At 38.6% G+C, this 17,072-nt stretch overlaps 3 protein-coding genes across 3 annotated transcripts; 1 reads left to right on the forward strand and 2 right to left on the reverse strand.

Moving 5' to 3' along the window:
• Window positions 1–1,353: 1,353 nt before the first annotated feature.
• LOC131324563 (early nodule-specific protein 2-like) lies at window positions 1,354–2,976 on the reverse strand. Its single transcript, XM_058356568.1, has 3 exons — window positions 2,777–2,976; window positions 2,578–2,662; window positions 1,354–2,470 (listed from the first exon to the last, which is right to left on the reverse strand). The coding sequence occupies exons 1-3, from the start codon at window positions 2,951–2,953 to the stop codon at window positions 1,590–1,592; spliced, it is 1,143 nt and encodes a 380-aa protein (XP_058212551.1). The 5' UTR covers window positions 2,954–2,976; the 3' UTR covers window positions 1,354–1,589.
• A 2,670-nt stretch (window positions 2,977–5,646) lies between these two features.
• On the reverse strand, window positions 5,647–7,339 carry LOC131324564 (pathogenesis-related protein STH-2-like). Its single transcript, XM_058356569.1, has 2 exons — window positions 6,874–7,339; window positions 5,647–6,111 (listed from the first exon to the last, which is right to left on the reverse strand). The coding sequence occupies exons 1-2, from the start codon at window positions 7,055–7,057 to the stop codon at window positions 5,813–5,815; spliced, it is 483 nt and encodes a 160-aa protein (XP_058212552.1). The 5' UTR covers window positions 7,058–7,339; the 3' UTR covers window positions 5,647–5,812.
• Window positions 7,340–12,913: 5,574 nt separating this feature from the next.
• LOC131324565 (uncharacterized) lies at window positions 12,914–16,777 on the forward strand. The gene is made up of 4 exons (XM_058356571.1): window positions 12,914–13,052; window positions 15,144–15,363; window positions 15,493–15,627; window positions 15,750–16,777. Exons 2-4 carry the CDS (start codon window positions 15,145–15,147, stop codon window positions 15,939–15,941), a joined length of 546 nt encoding a protein of 181 aa, XP_058212554.1. The 5' UTR covers window positions 12,914–13,052; window position 15,144; the 3' UTR covers window positions 15,942–16,777.
• The last annotated feature ends 295 nt before the right edge of the window (window positions 16,778–17,072 follow it).

Here is a 17,072-nt window from a genome sequence, read left to right on the forward strand (position 1 = left end):
AGATGCTTCCCTGTTGGTACTAGAAAGTGCTTCAGTGAAAATAATAGACACACATGTACAGATACAGTTCTAGAAATGACACATTCCATTGCATCATCTATTCATATTAATCTGGTTTGAATCATTTGATGGAGATATTTGTGATGAGCTTTTATGATTAAGCGTAGGAATATTAGGATTTTTTTTTTTGGCATCTCATTACCGACCTGATTGTCTGGAAACTTACTTTACTACATGGCTTTTATTCTATCCCCCTTTTTGCATCTAATAATTTCCAGAAGCTCTGATGTATAAGACATTATGATTACTAAGATAGTTCTATCGTTTATGTTGTTGGGCTTCGGCTGTGTTTACGGGTAGTTTCTGCAGAACTTGTCCTGATTGCTTTTAACTCTTAAAATGCTTCCATGGGTTTAACAATTCTAAATCCGAGTTACCGTGCTCTCAACCCCTTTCCCTCCGCTCCGCCCAGCCCAGCATATAGCAACCCTTTACAATCATACATTCCATTTTATTAATTTCATCTTGTAGATAAAGCTCTGACGGAATACCATTCGTTGGGTTTACTCAAGTGCGTAATAATCAGAATGTCTCATTTTAAGCTCTTGAAACATCTGAATAATGACCTCATTCTGTAACGTGTAAGATGGATCGTAGTACCATCAAAAGCAGTCTAAATCTGATCATAGTGCGTCTCCAAGTTCTAGATTGTGATCTTGCCAAGTCTCTGTGTTTGGCGGATACTGCATTCTGCATTGGCCCTGAATGAATATTTTGGGCCTTTCCTGGATTGAATTTGCACGTTCGTATCTCGGAGATGTGTGCAACCTCTACTCTAGGAACTTAGTTGTTTGTTTGCAGCTCATATTTTGCATCCATAAATTCCTCTACAGATTCTTGATCCATACACAACCTAGCTGATTTTGGAGGGAAATGCATTGGAGGGGACTTTGTATTGTTATTCCCATTTCTGGCCAACTTCAAGGAACTTTAAAATGGGAATAATTTGTTTGACATTAACGTAATTTTCCTTGTCCTGTTTCAAGCTTAGAAGCTCCCAATGGACTTGAAAACCCTACAGGGGCCACAATGCAAATCACAGATGTCCAAGAGTGTTTTCAACGATCTGGATTTAAAATAAACTCTTCTAGCGAAGAGTTTATTTTTAAATCCGGACCATTGAAAGCACGTTTGGATGGCTGTGATGTGCACTACGATGATCTGCCTTGCAGGATCCCGGGTCCGCTCCCAAGGTATGTTACACAGATATGCAGTCTAGAAAACGATAATATATTTTTTAATGAAAGGCGTGTAAAGCTTTTCTAGAATAAATTATCTTTGTAGTATGCTTGCTTTCACAAGAAATGAACACACGGAATTTGTATTAGCCTCAATAGTAGTGGAATGTAGGATATATTCTTCCCACACTTACAAGCTTGGCATCTGATTCTTCACTCTGCACTCTCATAGGCTCATTTGAAAATATCATTGCCAACAAACACTATGATGATTTTACTTCTTATTCTACAAAATTGCATTTGGGTAAGTCTTTAGGTGCTCCTTTTTTCATGTAGGCGTCTCCGTTTCTTCTAGACTATTCTACACGCATTTGGATTTTCGTCGCTGAATACCGAACTGATATTTCCATTTCCACCGTTGTTGGTATTGTCAAAGTCATCCCTGTAGCGCTCTGGTCTACTATAATGCATCTCCCGTGGTGGTGACCTGATATGTTCGTATTCTGTAACATAAGGTGATGGCCTGTATGTATTGTAGCTGTGGGTGACACTAGGAGATGGCCTATATGTGTTGTGGGTGTGGGTAACGTAAGGAGATGGCCTGTATGTGTTGTAGCTAAGAGTGACATTAGGAGACGGCCTATATGTGTCGTAGCTGGGAGTCACATAGACGGGTGCAAATGTGGGTTCATGGACGGGTGGGGGTGGAGTTGGGGGTGGTGGTTGTTCTTGTCGAAACCCTGGGCCATTTTGGTAATTGTTCCAGGGTCCACCATAACTATTAGCATAGTTATGGCCATAACTGTGACCATAGCCATGTCGATACCCATAATCAGGTGGGTGGTGATATATCACATGAACCTCTTCCACATCTTTTGGTCTTGAGGGTTGTCCTGGGTGGCTTGCAGAGGCATCATTGGCAGCATTTGGTGGTGGGTATTCCTGTGGTGGTGGCGGGTCTCTTGGTGGGTCTGCTGATGGGGTTGCTTCTTCTGGTGGAGCTTCTGCTGGAGGTGGTGGATTTGCCGGGTCAGGAGGTGGTTGTTGTTCTGGTGGCTGATCTGGTGGTGGTGGGTCGGTTGGCTGAGGTTGCTGGTCCGACGGTTCTGAATGGGAACAGATAGTGGCAGTTTTCCTCGTCTTCTTAATGGCCTTGATTATTTTTTCAGGATCTGCCCACCCGATTATTGTCAACTTTTGTTGTGGAACGTCGATGTAAATATCATATATCCCTGAAGAAAGTTATGGCAGCAAAACCAAATTAACAAACTTACGAGAAAAGAACAGGAAAGGGGGATCAAATTGAAGTAATTTGGGATTCGAGTCGCTCATCACTTACCATTTATGCCATGCAGAGCCTTCTTGATCTTCTGCACGCACCCGTTACAGTCCATCCGAACCTGTATCTCTGTGACTCTAGGTTTCTGCAATTTTCAAGAAAATTGAATGCTTAGAAATGATTTTTTAGCTAGTGAATGGTTAGAGATATTATGTAGATGAAACCTGAAATTTTGAATAATGCTAGTTTTGATACCTACCTCCAATTCTGGAACCATGAATGAAGAAGAAGAGGAGAGAAATAGAGAAACCCCTAGAAACAGATGTTTTACTATGGGGATGGAGAGAGAGGGTGAAGAGTGGGAATGGAGAATCAATACATGGGTTTTATATGCAAATGGGGAAGGAATATTTAAAAGGAAGAGGTTGTGGGACATGTAAGGAATCTCTTTTGAGAGAGAGAGAGAGAGAGAGAGAGAGAGAGAGAGAGAGAGTGTGTTGTTATTATAGATTGGTATTCAGAAGTCAGTGTCTATGGGTAAAGTAAAGATGAGGGAGGGAGGGTGTGTTCAAGAGAAAAAAAGGCTGGTGTTTTTGTTTGGACCCTTGAATGTTGAGGCCAAAGGGAATTTGCTTTGTTGTGGATGGCTTTCTGTGTGCAGTTATGATATCCAAAACCGACCAAGAAAAAAGAATATGAGAGAGAGAGAGAGAGAGAGAGAGAGAGAGAGATGATAAGTAAATCATTCATGGCTCAATGGTCAAACACAATCAAAGTAGCTTTATGAGGATATCCACGCTTTAGGAATCCTTTCCTTACAAGAAAGAGATCACTGAAAGAAATTTCCAATAGCCAAAAAATGTGCAGTGTGTTTTTTCTTTGCCAATTATTGATGTACAAAAAGAGTTCCAAAGCACAATTCCACCTTCCCTTTTTATCATAGAGGTTGATAGAAACCAGATTCCCTTGTTCAGCTGGAGGTATTTTAGCATTAATGCTTCTGGTTAAGGACAACCTTGGTTGAGTCCATATGTTTCTGGGACCGCCGTTACTATTTTATTTGACCATGCATTTTCTGTACCGATGCTTATTTTCATAGTTTATTATCGAGATTACATCATTGAGCCACCAAACAAATTCCCTAGGACTGCTATAACTCACATAATCCAGAGTCATAGACGACGGAAAATATGAAGGTGCTCCCAAGCGACCCTGGGATCAAATGGAGGTCATTACCATACAATACCCGAACTGATTCTTTCATATTCTCTATGCTTTGCTGGAGAAGACGGTTAGGATCACTTACTTGAAACACAGAGCCTGAGCGGTGAACAGCTTTGACCTTCTTTTGGCCCTCTTTCTGTACTATTTCTTACATATTTCAAAAGTTATTCTCTTTCTTACTTTGTGTGTAGACATATTAAATTTGTTTCCCTGCATAGACATATTAAATCACTGAGACGAAAATCAGTACTGCATCAACACTTTGTATCCTGATGTAAATCGTTCTTTCAAATATTGCATTGCCATCCTAGCAAGAATTCGCATACAATCCATAGGAAGAGACTTTTAGTTTGGGAAAAGGATTCATGTAGCTGATCCCAAGTGATTGGGACATAAGGCTCGGTTTGATTTGGTTTATGTTATGCTTATTGGAGTATGACTTTGGACTGCATATGAAAACATATTCTTTTGCCAAACAAGTCAAATTCGACTCGACAATGATTGGTTCCTGAGATTCTACCAAACAATTCCTTGATGCGTTTATCTTTAGGTGCCCGCATGTCTTTGCAACTTTTGGAAAACATTGCATTAGTTGTGGAGGCAATTCATGGCAGATATTTTGCAGACTAAAAAGTTCTGTATTTGTAACATTAGGCAGGACTGAAATAGTTGGCTCTAATTATTATCTGTTTGGCAGGCATCTTATACTCTTTGTTTCCTTGACTTGATTTGCATGGACTGAAAGATCTGTATAGATACTTTAATCAAATTACGATTAGTGGGTTTAAACCTTGAGTTAGAAGAGTGGAAATTGTCTCATCTAGAAAGTGTTTGCTTCAATTTTGCAAACAGAAGATATTGCGAGTGGACTCAGGTCAAGGTTGAGGAACTCTGCAGAACAGTTCTTAATGTGAGATATGTCAAGCTCTGTTACTGAACTGGCTGAGGGTAATGGAGTGAATTGTTGCCTGAGATTTTTTCTTTTCTAACCATGCTTTACGATACGTTTAGGCCCCTATAATAGATTTGGATAAAGTTGAAACCCATATGTTCAATCGAATATAGCACTAATCATAATTTGGTATTGTTGTTTCATACTACACGAGAAACAATAAGGGTCTTTTGCGACGAAGATTTCCCGTTTCCTTGCAGGGAAAGTAGGGAGAAAGATCGTCAAACGCATAGATGTCACCTTTTATTTTGGGTTGTTCGTACATGGTAGTTTGTACATGGTTGTTGCTTTCATTCGTCCTATAGTCGTGTAATCTATAAAAACCACTGCCATTTTGGGGCAACTTCTGTTCTCTTTTCGTCACCCATGAAGATTTTGCCTTTGCATCTTGAAACCATCAAGACTACTGCATTCCAGGTGATACTGTAGTGGAATTGGAAAGGGAAGGGGGGCAATAGAGAGCTGAACTGATCTTTTGAATTTTGTCTAGGGGATGTCAATTTTCTGGGGGGAATATACAGGCTGGCTGGATGCCTTGTGGCTGTACATGTCTTTGCTTGGATGCTTCATGCCTCGTGTCGCATTCCCGGAAAAGAAAAGGAAAAGCAAAATTGTCTCAGCGCTACATAATCAGCTACATTATTGTTTCGGTTAAATATCATAGGACTAATAAGAAAAATAGAAAGTATAAAAATGCGGTAAAGAAGAGAGAGACATTCGGTGGATAAGTGCTGAAAATTTTCTAGCACAACTTGTGGTTCAAGTCTCCTTAGCTGCTTGGTGAGGTTAGATCGACTTTTTACTCCTTAGGGCACGCGATGGGACCTGAGGTTAAATCTATTTGCAATCCAGTCGTCTACCGAGAAAACGGAATCCTCCTTTCATTTCTGTTTGCATTAGGAAGATTGCAAAAGCAGAAGACAATTTGGCCCAAAGTAAAACAATTTTGGATATCTGAGAAATTGTTTCAGTGCTATTAGCTCTGTCTTATTTTTTTTTTAAGGAGTTCAGAAAGAAGAACTTCATCCAATTTCAACATCAAATTTGGTCACACAATCACAAAGAAAACTCTCGCCCTGTCGCTATCTGGTAAATATATAGGCAAGGAACTAGAACAGGCTAAGCATAGACATGAGGATTCTCCAGAAGATAGGCTTCAACAACTCTGTAAATCCCCATGGCGCTGTCCTTTCCGGACTTGATTTCTTCTTCCTTGACCTCGGCCTCACCAATGGTGGTGTATTTGCTTGTCATCTTACAAATACAACCTCCACTGCCAGCTGCTTCAAATCTCACATCGTAATCAATAGATTCGAGCTTGTCACCAACCGGGCCACCCTCAATCATGGTGTACTTGCACACAAAGTTCTCTCTGTCGAGCTCATCAATCCGGTGCTTCACATACTTGAAGTGGCTAGCTGCACAACAAATCATACACAAAGTTGTTCTAAGTACGTATTAGTAGTGAATCATGTCCCTGGAGAATTAGATCCTAGTTCCTCTTTCTGAAAAATGTATATGTTCCTTGTCTTGTTATTTTCTCCTCTATGTGACAAGGCACGCTGTAAATTCTAGATGGAAAATTTCGTTAAAAAAGTTCTGGTTCGGAAAATCTTGAGGATATGCTTTGATAACGAGAAAAGTTTCTATATGTGCGAATGAATCGGCCAAATAACAAGCTTCCGATAAAAGCGAGCACTGAGCAGTTCTCGTATGATTGGTGTTAGAATAACTTTATGCTTGTAGGCATATATGGTGTCACTCTCCGGTTCTATTTCCTAGCTACCTTAGTAAGAAAAGGGATTCCAGGAAGCAAAGTGAAAGGAATGGCGGGACTATCGAGCAGAGCCAAAAAAATAGGCAGCGTCGTTAAAGTACAAGGTCAAAAAGTGAAGCATCATTCGTTTGGTTAGCCGTTGAGGACTCGACTGAAGAGTACCATATAACGTGTCACCAAATTCTCTCCTCTCTGGGACAAGGGTGCACATTAATTTTTCGACAGTAGATCCCATGCTACACATAATCAGGACTAGCCTGGAAAGTTGTTTTTCGGAAAATGTCATGTCGCTCGTCTCGAGCTCTGCCCTCCAAGAGCCACGGGCATGTCAAAATTTCGGGACAGAGGATTCTGTGCTACATAATTAGTACGGGATGGGAGCATTATATAGGTTTCTGCTTACCTTCACTGAAGTTGACCTGTTCAATGCTTCCTGCGCCTCCATCTCCTTCGATTACTTCGACGCTTTTTATGAATTGTGGCAAGAGCTTTGGGATTAGGTTGCTGGAGTCCAAGATCAAGGCCTTGAACATGCGAGCTGGTGCAATTGGGCACGCGAACTCCTGGGTAAAACACGTGACGCCCATATTTTATTTTTACGGTAAAATTTTTTCTGAAACAAGAACGGATCCACCGGAAAGCTTGTTTATGGAGATGAGAGCTACCACTTGCACTTATATATTAGTTGAAGAGAGCATGAGATTTGGAAAATACGTATAAGAGAAGCAAAACAAATGATGTACAAGGTTTGAATACTGTGGTCATATGTATGACTTGTTCCTACTCTTTTGCCTTTTGATCTGATTTTTTCCAGTTCAAAAGTCCTATTCAAAAAGAGAAGATTTTGATCCACATGGGCGGCTTTTGGCTGGTTGGAAAATAAACTTGAGAATCAAGATTGTACCATAAATCCTTCTTGGTTCATTATAGCAAAAACATGGTTTGTTGTGAACTTGTGATGGATTTTGAAGCTCTATAGCCATTAGGTGATGGAGTTAGCAGGCTATTATGCTTTCACTGTTGGGTGTGATTCGGTTTGGTTTGTGTTTCGTTGACTCTTACAGTAATTGGTGATGTAAACCTAGTTTATTGATCTTTGCTATACTAAAAAAACCGATGTAACTTTTGTACTTTCTTCACTGGATACGTTATGAAAGCTGATGTGAGCCTGGATGTACCAATTGCCCATCTTGAAAACTATGTAAAATATTTGTCTTTCATTCTTTATTTCTAGCTTGATTGTTCTTCGTGCATTGTATGTTGTAGTTCGCTTGATTTCTCAATAACCACATTTTTTTTGCATTTTAAAACGGTAATTCATGTAGCTCAAATCAGGCCAACACTATGTTGTCGTCATTGCATTAGATCATGTTCCATATTTCTATCCTTTTCCGATTCGTCTTGTCGAAACGAATGATTAATCCTAAAAATTACAATGAAAAGCTGGATAAAATTTATGAAAAATTTCCGATTTATCTTGTTGAGACGAACGATTAACTCCAAAAATTACAACAAAAAGCTAAAAGAAAAGTTACGAAAAATAAAATAAAAATTAAAATAAATTTCAGACTTATAAGTTTACAAGAATCCAATACAGAAGAAGGCATAAAGTTCGACACAAAAATTGGTCCAAGGGAAAGGAGAGAAAAAGGAAAGTTGGCTTATAAAAGTCTGCATAAAAAGTAGGCTGTGCGATGAATACCAGACTGGCCCACTTGGGTTGGAAAGTACTCCATATGCATTTGCTTCGGCAATTTCCCAGCGATGCTTGAAGAGAATTTTCTGTCCCAAAGTGACAAAAAAGGTCTACTTATGGGAGAAACCGAAGAAGGATAAGCTTTGGTTGGGCCTCCCAAAAAAAGGTTAAACCCAAGTGTGTATATATATATCCGGCTCTTATGAGAACCACCTCATTTTAATAAAATGCGGACCTTCCTTTTCCGATCGAATTTCGATAATCCGAGCAGCTCAATGTGTTCAGAACGTGATTTAAAAGGTACCCGCGAGAAATCGGCAAAAAAAATGATCGGGAAGGATTTCATCCGAGCAGTTTTTGTTTATTTTTTTTATCGAACGGTTCAAATATAAACTGCTCAGATGAAGCCCTTCCCAATCAATTTTTTTGCTAATTTCTTGCGAGTACCCTTAAAATCACGTTTTGAACACATTGAGCTGCTCGAATCATCGAAATTCGATCGGAAAATGGGAGAAATGAGGAGGTCCGCATTTTAACTAAAATGCAAACTCCCTCATTTGAGACTGACTGTGTGTGTGTGTATATATATATATATATATATATATATATATATACACACACACACACACACTAGTGTTAGCTCGTGCCTACGGCACTACACATTCCAGTTGGAAGGGGATGACAGTTATGTGATTTAGATGAAAATCATGGGCACTTAATCGGGAAGTGGGAGGATGCACTACAGCCTTTGGATCAAATAAATTTAAGCCGTTCTAACAACTTGTCCCCACACCCTTTTGTTTTATAATAGAGATATATATATATATACGGGGCGGTTCCGGAGACACCCAAAAAACACATAAAAAAACACCTCATAGTTCCCGATCAAATTTTGATGATCCGAGCCGCTCAATGTGATCAGAATGTGATTTTAAGGGTACTAATGAGAAATCAGCAAAAAAATTGACCGGAAAGGGCTTGATCTGAACAGTTTCGAACAGTTTTTTATTGAACGGTTCAAATAAAAACTGCTCAAATCAAGCCTTTTCCGGTCATTTTTTTTGCTAATTACTCGCGAACACCCTTAAAATCACATTCTGCACACATTGAATGGTTTGGATCATAAAAATTTGATCGGGAACTATGAGATTTAGATTTGGGGTGTTTTTTTAGGTATTTTTTTGGGTGTTCCTTGAACCGTCCCGATATATATATATATATATATATATTAAATCTAAGTTTTCTCTATAAAAAAAATGTCAAATACAAATTTTGTAATGGTAAATCTTTTGTAATAGAATTTTTTTGTCAACCAACCTTTGTATAAAAAATATAGAGTGGGCTTCATTAAAGAAATTCGTTTTCGGCGCCAGAAAGTTATGAACCGGCTCTAAACTTATGAAAACCGTCAGTTTTGTTGTTCAAGCTTGCCTAATGAAATATGGTCGACAAAGAGAGATTTATACTACGAGAAATTGACATAAGATGATGTTAAAATGGTGCTTCTGAAGGAGGGAAATATAGGGACACGATGTAAAGTTGCATTTTGAAAAATATGATGTTCGATACTTATGGTTGTCCAATCAAAATGATTTTTTCATCATTCATCTATTCAGTGATATTTAGGGCCGGAGTGTTTCTAGTAGCGAATAAATTGTTGAGAAAGAATTTTTTGCAATCAAATTGTTAGGTGTTTCCAGTAGAGTGAAAGTTGTTGAGAAATGTCAAGTTATTTCCGGTATTGAATAAGTTGTAGATGGTATGTGAGTGAAAAAGTTATTGAGAAAGAAATTATTATTGATAGTTGTTAGTTAGTGTGAACAACAAGTTAAAATGTCAAAACTTGTTGATTAATATGAACGAGATGGTAAAATGACCTAAGTTTTTTTTCAAAAAAATTAGTGGAAACATGGCCTCACGAGAGGATGAGTAAGGGGTGTTTCCATTAATCAACAAGTTGAAGACTACAGATTTTTTATTTTGTCCTTATTTAACAAAATTTTGTGTCAAATTTTTAGAAATTATTGTTTCGTCTCAACGGAGAAATCAGAAAAGTAAAAAGTTATAAGCTTTTACTCAAGTACTCTCTATTTTTGTGAAATATCAAAAAAAAAAAAAACTGATCTCCCAAAAAAATTTGGATAAAAGTAAAAAAAAATTTTTATTATTTTTTATTTTGCTCGTTAAGATGAACTAATAATACAGAAAAAATTGGTGCAAAATTAACTAACAAACATTAAATTTTTTGACTGGGAAAATTATTCTGAAAGCGGGGATAATTATAAAAAGGGAAATTTATAGAAATGGTCTTCCTAGTTTTATCCGAGTCTCATTTTCGTCCTTTAAATATCAATTGCAACTCTTTTGACCTTCAAGTTTAGTTTTCGTATCAAGTTGGTCCAATTGACAACATCTGTCAGCCAAATTGGACGGAAAAAATCAGATTGAGGGCAGACATTATCAATTGGACCAACTTGGTACGAACTGTAACGTCCAAACTGCGATCAATCTAATTTTTTTCGTCCATTTTTATCTGATAGAAGTTATCAATTGGACCGATTTGGTACAAAAACAAAACTTGAAAGTCAAAAGAGTTGCAATTGATACTTGAAAGACGAAAATGAGACTCGGATGAAACTAGGAGGATCATTTCTATAAATTTCCCTTATAAAAAACCCTCTCCTCAACTATGTGTTTTTTGGAATCCAAGACACATGTGAGGTGTTTGATACGCTACTTTTTAGTTTTTCATTTTCAGCTTTTTGTCGCCTTTTTGGATTATAGTCAAAATGTATTTTGAGTATGGTAAGAGCGCTTGGGAGATATGTGCAGAATGTATTTTAGAATAGTAACAGTGTTTGGTAGATAAATAATGAAAATGAATTACGGGTTGATTTTTTACCAGGTTGCCCTTAGTTATCTTGTCTTTCCTGTTGCACCTTCTAACCCTAGGAGTCTGTCTTTCTCTCTCATCATTTTCCATCTCGAATGCTCGCGTGCCTATTTGAGATCAGTGGTAAAAATCGTATACATCTAAAATCCAAAAGCCACCCCATAAGAAAATCCAGTTTAAGAAAGACCAATTTGTTCGAAATCGGAAACCCCCAATTCATAGCTGGGTCATTAGAGAATTCTAGTGAGAGGGTACAAGAAGAGTTGAGTCATCATCAACATGCAATTGATAATTTTGGTCACTAGAATTTGGGTGAATCCTGATTTTCGATGGCAAGATTTGGGGTGGTTGATTGTCGATTGGTGGTGGGTCTGGTGGCGATGCTAGGTGGAACGGTGGTCTGGTGGCACGCATCTTGACCATTCAAAAGTGTTTTGGACAGTCTAAATCTGTTTGGACTTGAGGGAGTGTTTTGGTTATTTTACACTAAAAAATTACCCAAACAGATTTGGACCGTCTAAAATGCATTTGGACGGCCGAGATGGTGCTCGGCACCACGTGGCCCATGCCCACCCGGCATTGAAAAACTTCTCTCTCTGTATTGCTCTCTCTCTGGTGTCAGTAGAGGCAGATAGGTGTGAGGAGAGAGATAAGATGTGAGGTTAAAACTGGAAAATACAAGAGTAGTGTTAGGATATTTTGATAATTGACCACAAAATGGAAAAATGACACAATGCAAAAAGGACCTCTTAGCCTCTTTTTGACTTCTGTCCTCCAAACCAAAAATTGGAGAATGTGTCCTCTGAGTTTTAAAGGGAACAGCCAAACAGCTACAACTCAAAAAGGAGAAGTTGAAAATGGAAGGCGACCAAACATGAACTAATGTCCGTTCGGATTTTAGATTTGAATTTATAAGTAATGAATATAGAGAAAAATAGAATAATGATTGTAAATAGATGTAATAATTAGAAAGAGATAGAAATAAAAAAATAGAATAACGATTAGAGAAAAATAAGATACTATTAATAATTAGAATCCAAAATCCTAACCCAAAACGAATGGGTCCGGAAGTCCAAAAAAATGTACTCCCGTTGGATGAGGGAGAGGATCCCGTCTATTTTTTTTTTTTCCGAAATGCTACGGGTACATACAATCTGTGCACAGATTTTGTGATAGGGCCCACCACGGGTCCACACAAATGATCCGAGCGGTTCATAAATGAAAAACATTTTTTCAAGAGTTCCTGTAAAAAATTAGCTCAATTCAATATCTATAGGTGCTTGATCTGACAATCTAACTTTTCATTACCCGAAAATCTGAATGAAAATTTAGATGATTGGATCGAGCATTTATAGGTATTAGATTGAGCTGATTTTTTACGGGAACTCTTAAAAAAATATTTTACATTTAATGAACGGCTCGGATTATTTGTGTGGGACCCGTGATGGATCCCACCATAAAATATGTGCACAATCTGTGCACAGATTGTCTGTACCAGTAGCATGGTTCTTTTTTTTTCCAACCACCAGTTTTGAATAATTTATTGGTTTTTCCCAGGCTCACAACATGATCGGAGCTGTTTATTTTTTATATATTGTTGAGAACATTAACTCTGTCAAAAATCATGTTTGATTGTTTATCGTTTGATATGATTTCGTAATGCATTAGTTTTGTAAGAATTGTAACCCATTTGACACACTTTTCTGAAGATCAATGCATTTTGATATCATGTCAAACAATATCCGCTTAACATGATTTTTATCATGATCAATATTATCAACTAGCTCTAAAAATTGAACAGTTCTGATTATTGTTATGGGTCCAACAAGGGCCCAATAATGTTCTAAACTGCACTGCACTGCACTGGACTGGACTTGTTGGAAGCAAATTGGACGGGATGCCCCCGACGGGGGAGGCTGGATGTGCATTACTTCACCGATCAGAGTCGGGTGGACCGGTGGAGTCGTAGACGAACCATCCCCGAAAATCACAGGTACCCCTCTCTCTCTCTCTCTCTCTCTCTCTCTCTCTCTCTATATATATATATATATATATATATATATATATATATATTTGTGTGTGTGTTCTTCATCTCTCTCTATCACGGCGCCCACGCTATTGATTCTTCGTTCTCTTCATAGATCTACTATGTCGTCACTCGTTCGTACCCCGCTGCATCTCCTTACGCGTCTTAACTCTTGCCCTCTCCCCTCAGAATCTATTTTTCAATTGTTTAAATTTCAAAAAAAAAAATTGATAGTACATGCTTCTTCTTTCTTTCTTAATTTTTTTTCCCCCTCTGTGATGATTTTTTGGGGGTAAGTAAATTTTTTTGTAACCATCACAAGAAAGCTCAACAAACCTAGGGCATACCCGAATTGGGTGATGGTGCCGTGCTACGCGCTTCCAAGCCGTCGAATCGTGCATCCGACTGGTCGGATCTCGTCTCGGCTATGAATGGCTCTCGATTGTTGGTTGCCGAGATGAGATCCGAGCTGATCCGACGGCTCGGAGGGCTCTTAATAGTTGGTTGTCGAGACGCGACCATGATGTTCGGGCCTCTTATGGATGCCCTTCACTCCACTCTGCATCCTTTCCTTTATGAATGCCTTTCCTTTCGACCTCTGAAAGCCAGTCTTCCACTTGGCCAGCCAAGATAGACGAGAGAAGACTACTATGAAAAAGACAATAGTTGGACAGTTACTCAACATAGAAAGACAACAAGGCAGGCACAACGAGGGTGGGCGGAACGATCAGGCTTCCGCGTAGCATCAGGGACAGCGAGAAGTTTACCCGAAGTCCGGGCATACCCATAGGCAAAACACAATCAAACTATAGAGCATCTCCAGCCTTTTGCCCAAAATTTAACCCAAATTTGAATAAAAAATTGTGCAAAAACTCTATTTGGGTGGGGCATCTCTAATGGAAAAACCCAATCTCTACCCCAAAAAAGGCTTTCAATGGCAAAATGGTAAATAAGCGGGATAAAGTTGAACCTTAGAAAGAAGGGTAAAGGAAATGGATCAAGGCTTGGATTTTCCCATAAGGGGGGTAGAGAAATGGGCAGAACTCATTTTGGGTAGAGAAATGGCTATGCCATTGGAGATGAGTTTTTGCTTTTAACTTCTACTCTGCTAAACATCTCCTAACTTCTACTGAAAATACAAGGAGCAATATTCCAATTTCTACACAACATATTATGCTCATCAGAATAAAGCACTTTGTACCTAGAACAGACCCTACCTCTAAGCAACAATGGCTCTCACAAACCAACTCAGAATTACTGCATTTCTGGGAAAATATCCTATCATTCCGTTCAAGCCAAATATATGGTATAAAGCAGTAGCAACCGAGAGCTTATACAAAGAAGAAGTGAATCCCTAATAGCCCAATCCAGCTCATTATCCCAGCAGTTAGGACACCTTTGAGTCAGATTTCTACCCAGCAAATCATCTCAAATACATTTCGAGTTAAAAAATTTGTTGTCATTTAACGGAGCTATATTGTGAATAACCTTTGGGCTTGACTTGGTCAAATAATGAAATGGATAGACATGCATAGAAAATGGTTTTTGTGGAAGAGGTGCACGTGAACTTTTGGATGTGTGTGTGTGCTGGTGGCTTGACTGGCATATCACATATGTGTAGATATATGTCTCTTGTTATCTAGGAAGAGACAAGAAAGTAAAGAAAACAGAGAAAAGGAGAATTATTAGGAGTAAAAGGAGAATTTCTTAGATTTCTTGGAATGAGTCAGCTTTGTAGTATAAATAAGAAGAGATTGACAGAGAGCAGAAAAAGAAAAGAAGTTCCCGGAAGAGGAACTGGCTGGTTATATTCTGCGGAGGAGAGCAAATTAAAAGGAGAAGGGTATGTGGAGGTGTATTTGTAAAATTATGTAAATGTTTAAGGAAGTGGGTTCAATAATTGTTTGGTGATTATGTAGAGTTGGTGGCGTACAACAATCAATTTTGTTTATGTTTTGGAAGAGGTGCTTGAGGATCGGGTTACACATCTAGTACTTGTGTACTCGTTTTAACATGATTCATCAGCTGCTTCTATTGATCTCCTTCCGTTTTGATTAGGATGTCTGATTTTCTTGAACCGGGTCAAACTGCAACTGGGACGAATGATGAAGAAGTCAGACGTACGGAAGTTAACTTTGGAAAAGATCTATTAGGGGAGGAGAGAAAGAAGAACGAACAGAAGGAGAATTATGATCCACCACCACCACAGCACCATACTTGGTGCTATCTTACATCCACGCAACTGCAGGATTACAACAAGAGGTTTGAAGAGAGTGGGGTACGTGAATGTATACATATATTTTGATGTAGAAAAAGGAAGAAAAGAATGTGTGCATACCTTAACACATGTTGAAGGATTCTCTATTCTTTGATAGCATAGCATGGCTTTGCTTTTATATATCCGCAGGGGTACGATGTTGGGGATGTTCCGTATGATGCTGTCGATATTCCTATTAAACCAGTTTGCCTGGACAGCCCGAAGCTATTGGAGAGGATGGAAAAGTACTCAAACTTAGCTCTTGAAGAGCACAACAGACATAACGTATGTGTGTGTGTGTGTGCTTTTGTTGGATCATTAAATCTTTCCATAATTCCATCCTCACCTCTGCGATCAACTCCTCTTTCTATGTATTGGGTCTTACTACTTCTTTCTTGAAATTGTAGGATACAAAGTACGAGTTTGTGAAGGTCCTCAAGGCAACCTTCAGTACAGGTGGTGCTCGGCGCTACTTCATTACATTTCAGATCAAGGATATGGCTGATCCTGGTTCTCCCACTCTCAACTCATACCGAGCCAGAGTGTACGATGGTTTTAAGAGTGAAACAATCGTCGAGTTCTGCGCACCTGAACCATAATCCTATCTACTCCATGGTACTTTTTCCCCTCTATGCACCTTTCGTGAGAGGAAAATCAGTTGAAGCCTACGTGCATTTTGTTTGTTGGTGACATTGTTTATTGCTTGTTTGAACACTTCAGGTTTATGGGCAATGTTGTTTGTACCATATGATATTAATAGATATGAAAGGCATTTGTTCGTTCCTCTAAAAGTTGAATTGTTCTCGGAGCTGAGTGGTTAAAAGATTATATGCAACGAAATTGTGGAATAATATTGTAACTTTCGCAACTTTTTAGGGCTAAACAATGCAATTAGGACATGTTATGCACATGATGTTTGTTAACCTTTCATTCTTGTGCTGTTTTCAGGTTAGCGCACATTAGCTATATGCTCATGGAGGCTTTGAGGTTTATTCTGATTTTATTTGGTCAAATATAAAGTCTGAGTTTCTTTACTTTTTGGTTTTAAAATGCTACCATTGTTAAGTTTAGGGTGGTTGGTGCTTCCAAACTAATGGTTTAACTATCAATATGACAGGACCATTATCTTCTGTTCATCAAGTACGAGAGCGAAATTTGACGTTTTATAGTGAGCATATAAATGGGCTATTTGTCTATGCGTTCCTTGGCTATTGTGAACTCTATATTTTCTCGCGCATTAGAAATGGTTTCTTGTGAAGACTGGTTATTTGGATGAAGGCTAAGTTTGGTATCAAAATCTACATGGTGGAGGAGTTTAAGGTGTATCTTGATGGGTTTCGAAGGACAAAATTATGACTTTGTAATATTTTTGGGTGGGTGGCTCCCAACTCTTTGTCGGAGGACTACTGTTTATATGTAAGTTTCTGTTCCTGGATGAGCAGACCTGTTGCTTATCCTGCTCTCTTTTCCCTCTCCCCTCGATGTATCCCTGTCGAGCTTTTATAAAATCTTCTTTTACTGAGAAAAAAAAAGGCTAGTTACATAGAACATTTTGTCACATACTGAAGAACATGACCGTTCGTGCTGTCCTATAAAACAATGGACCATAAATTATCAAAATAGTTCTCACATTTGTCTTGGCTTACCAGAGAAGTATGATGAACATGCATTTGAGGTGAATGTGGATTACTTTTATGGGTTGAAACAAACATGCTGATAAAGGGCTTGAA

Source organism: Rhododendron vialii, chromosome 4a, assembly GCF_030253575.1.
Source record: "Rhododendron vialii isolate Sample 1 chromosome 4a, ASM3025357v1".
NCBI lineage: Eukaryota > Viridiplantae > Streptophyta > Magnoliopsida > Ericales > Ericaceae > Rhododendron > Rhododendron vialii.

Bases quoted from the DNA above. Each gene is read 5' to 3' on its own strand.
- LOC131324563 (XM_058356568.1), bottom strand. From the start codon at position 2,953: ATGTCCCACAACCTCTTCCTTTTAAATATTCCTTCCCCATTTGCATAT. The intron at 2,663-2,776 runs GTAGGTATCAAA...TGAAAATTGCAG, and splicing joins TCATGGTTCCAGAATTGGAG to AAACCTAGAGTCACAGAGAT. The intron at 2,471-2,577 runs GTAAGTGATGAG...AACTTTCTTCAG, and splicing joins GGCTCTGCATGGCATAAATG to GGATATATGATATTTACATC.
- LOC131324564 (XM_058356569.1), bottom strand. From the start codon at position 7,057: ATGGGCGTCACGTGTTTTACCCAGGAGTTCGCGTGCCCAATTGCACCA. The intron at 6,112-6,873 runs GTAAGCAGAAAC...TTTGTTGTGCAG, and splicing joins ACAGGTCAACTTCAGTGAAG to CTAGCCACTTCAAGTATGTG.
- LOC131324565 (XM_058356571.1), top strand. From the start codon at position 15,145: ATGTCTGATTTTCTTGAACCGGGTCAAACTGCAACTGGGACGAATGAT. The intron at 15,364-15,492 runs GTACGTGAATGT...ATATATCCGCAG, and splicing joins AGAGGTTTGAAGAGAGTGGG to GGGTACGATGTTGGGGATGT. The intron at 15,628-15,749 runs GTATGTGTGTGT...TTGAAATTGTAG, and splicing joins AAGAGCACAACAGACATAAC to GATACAAAGTACGAGTTTGT.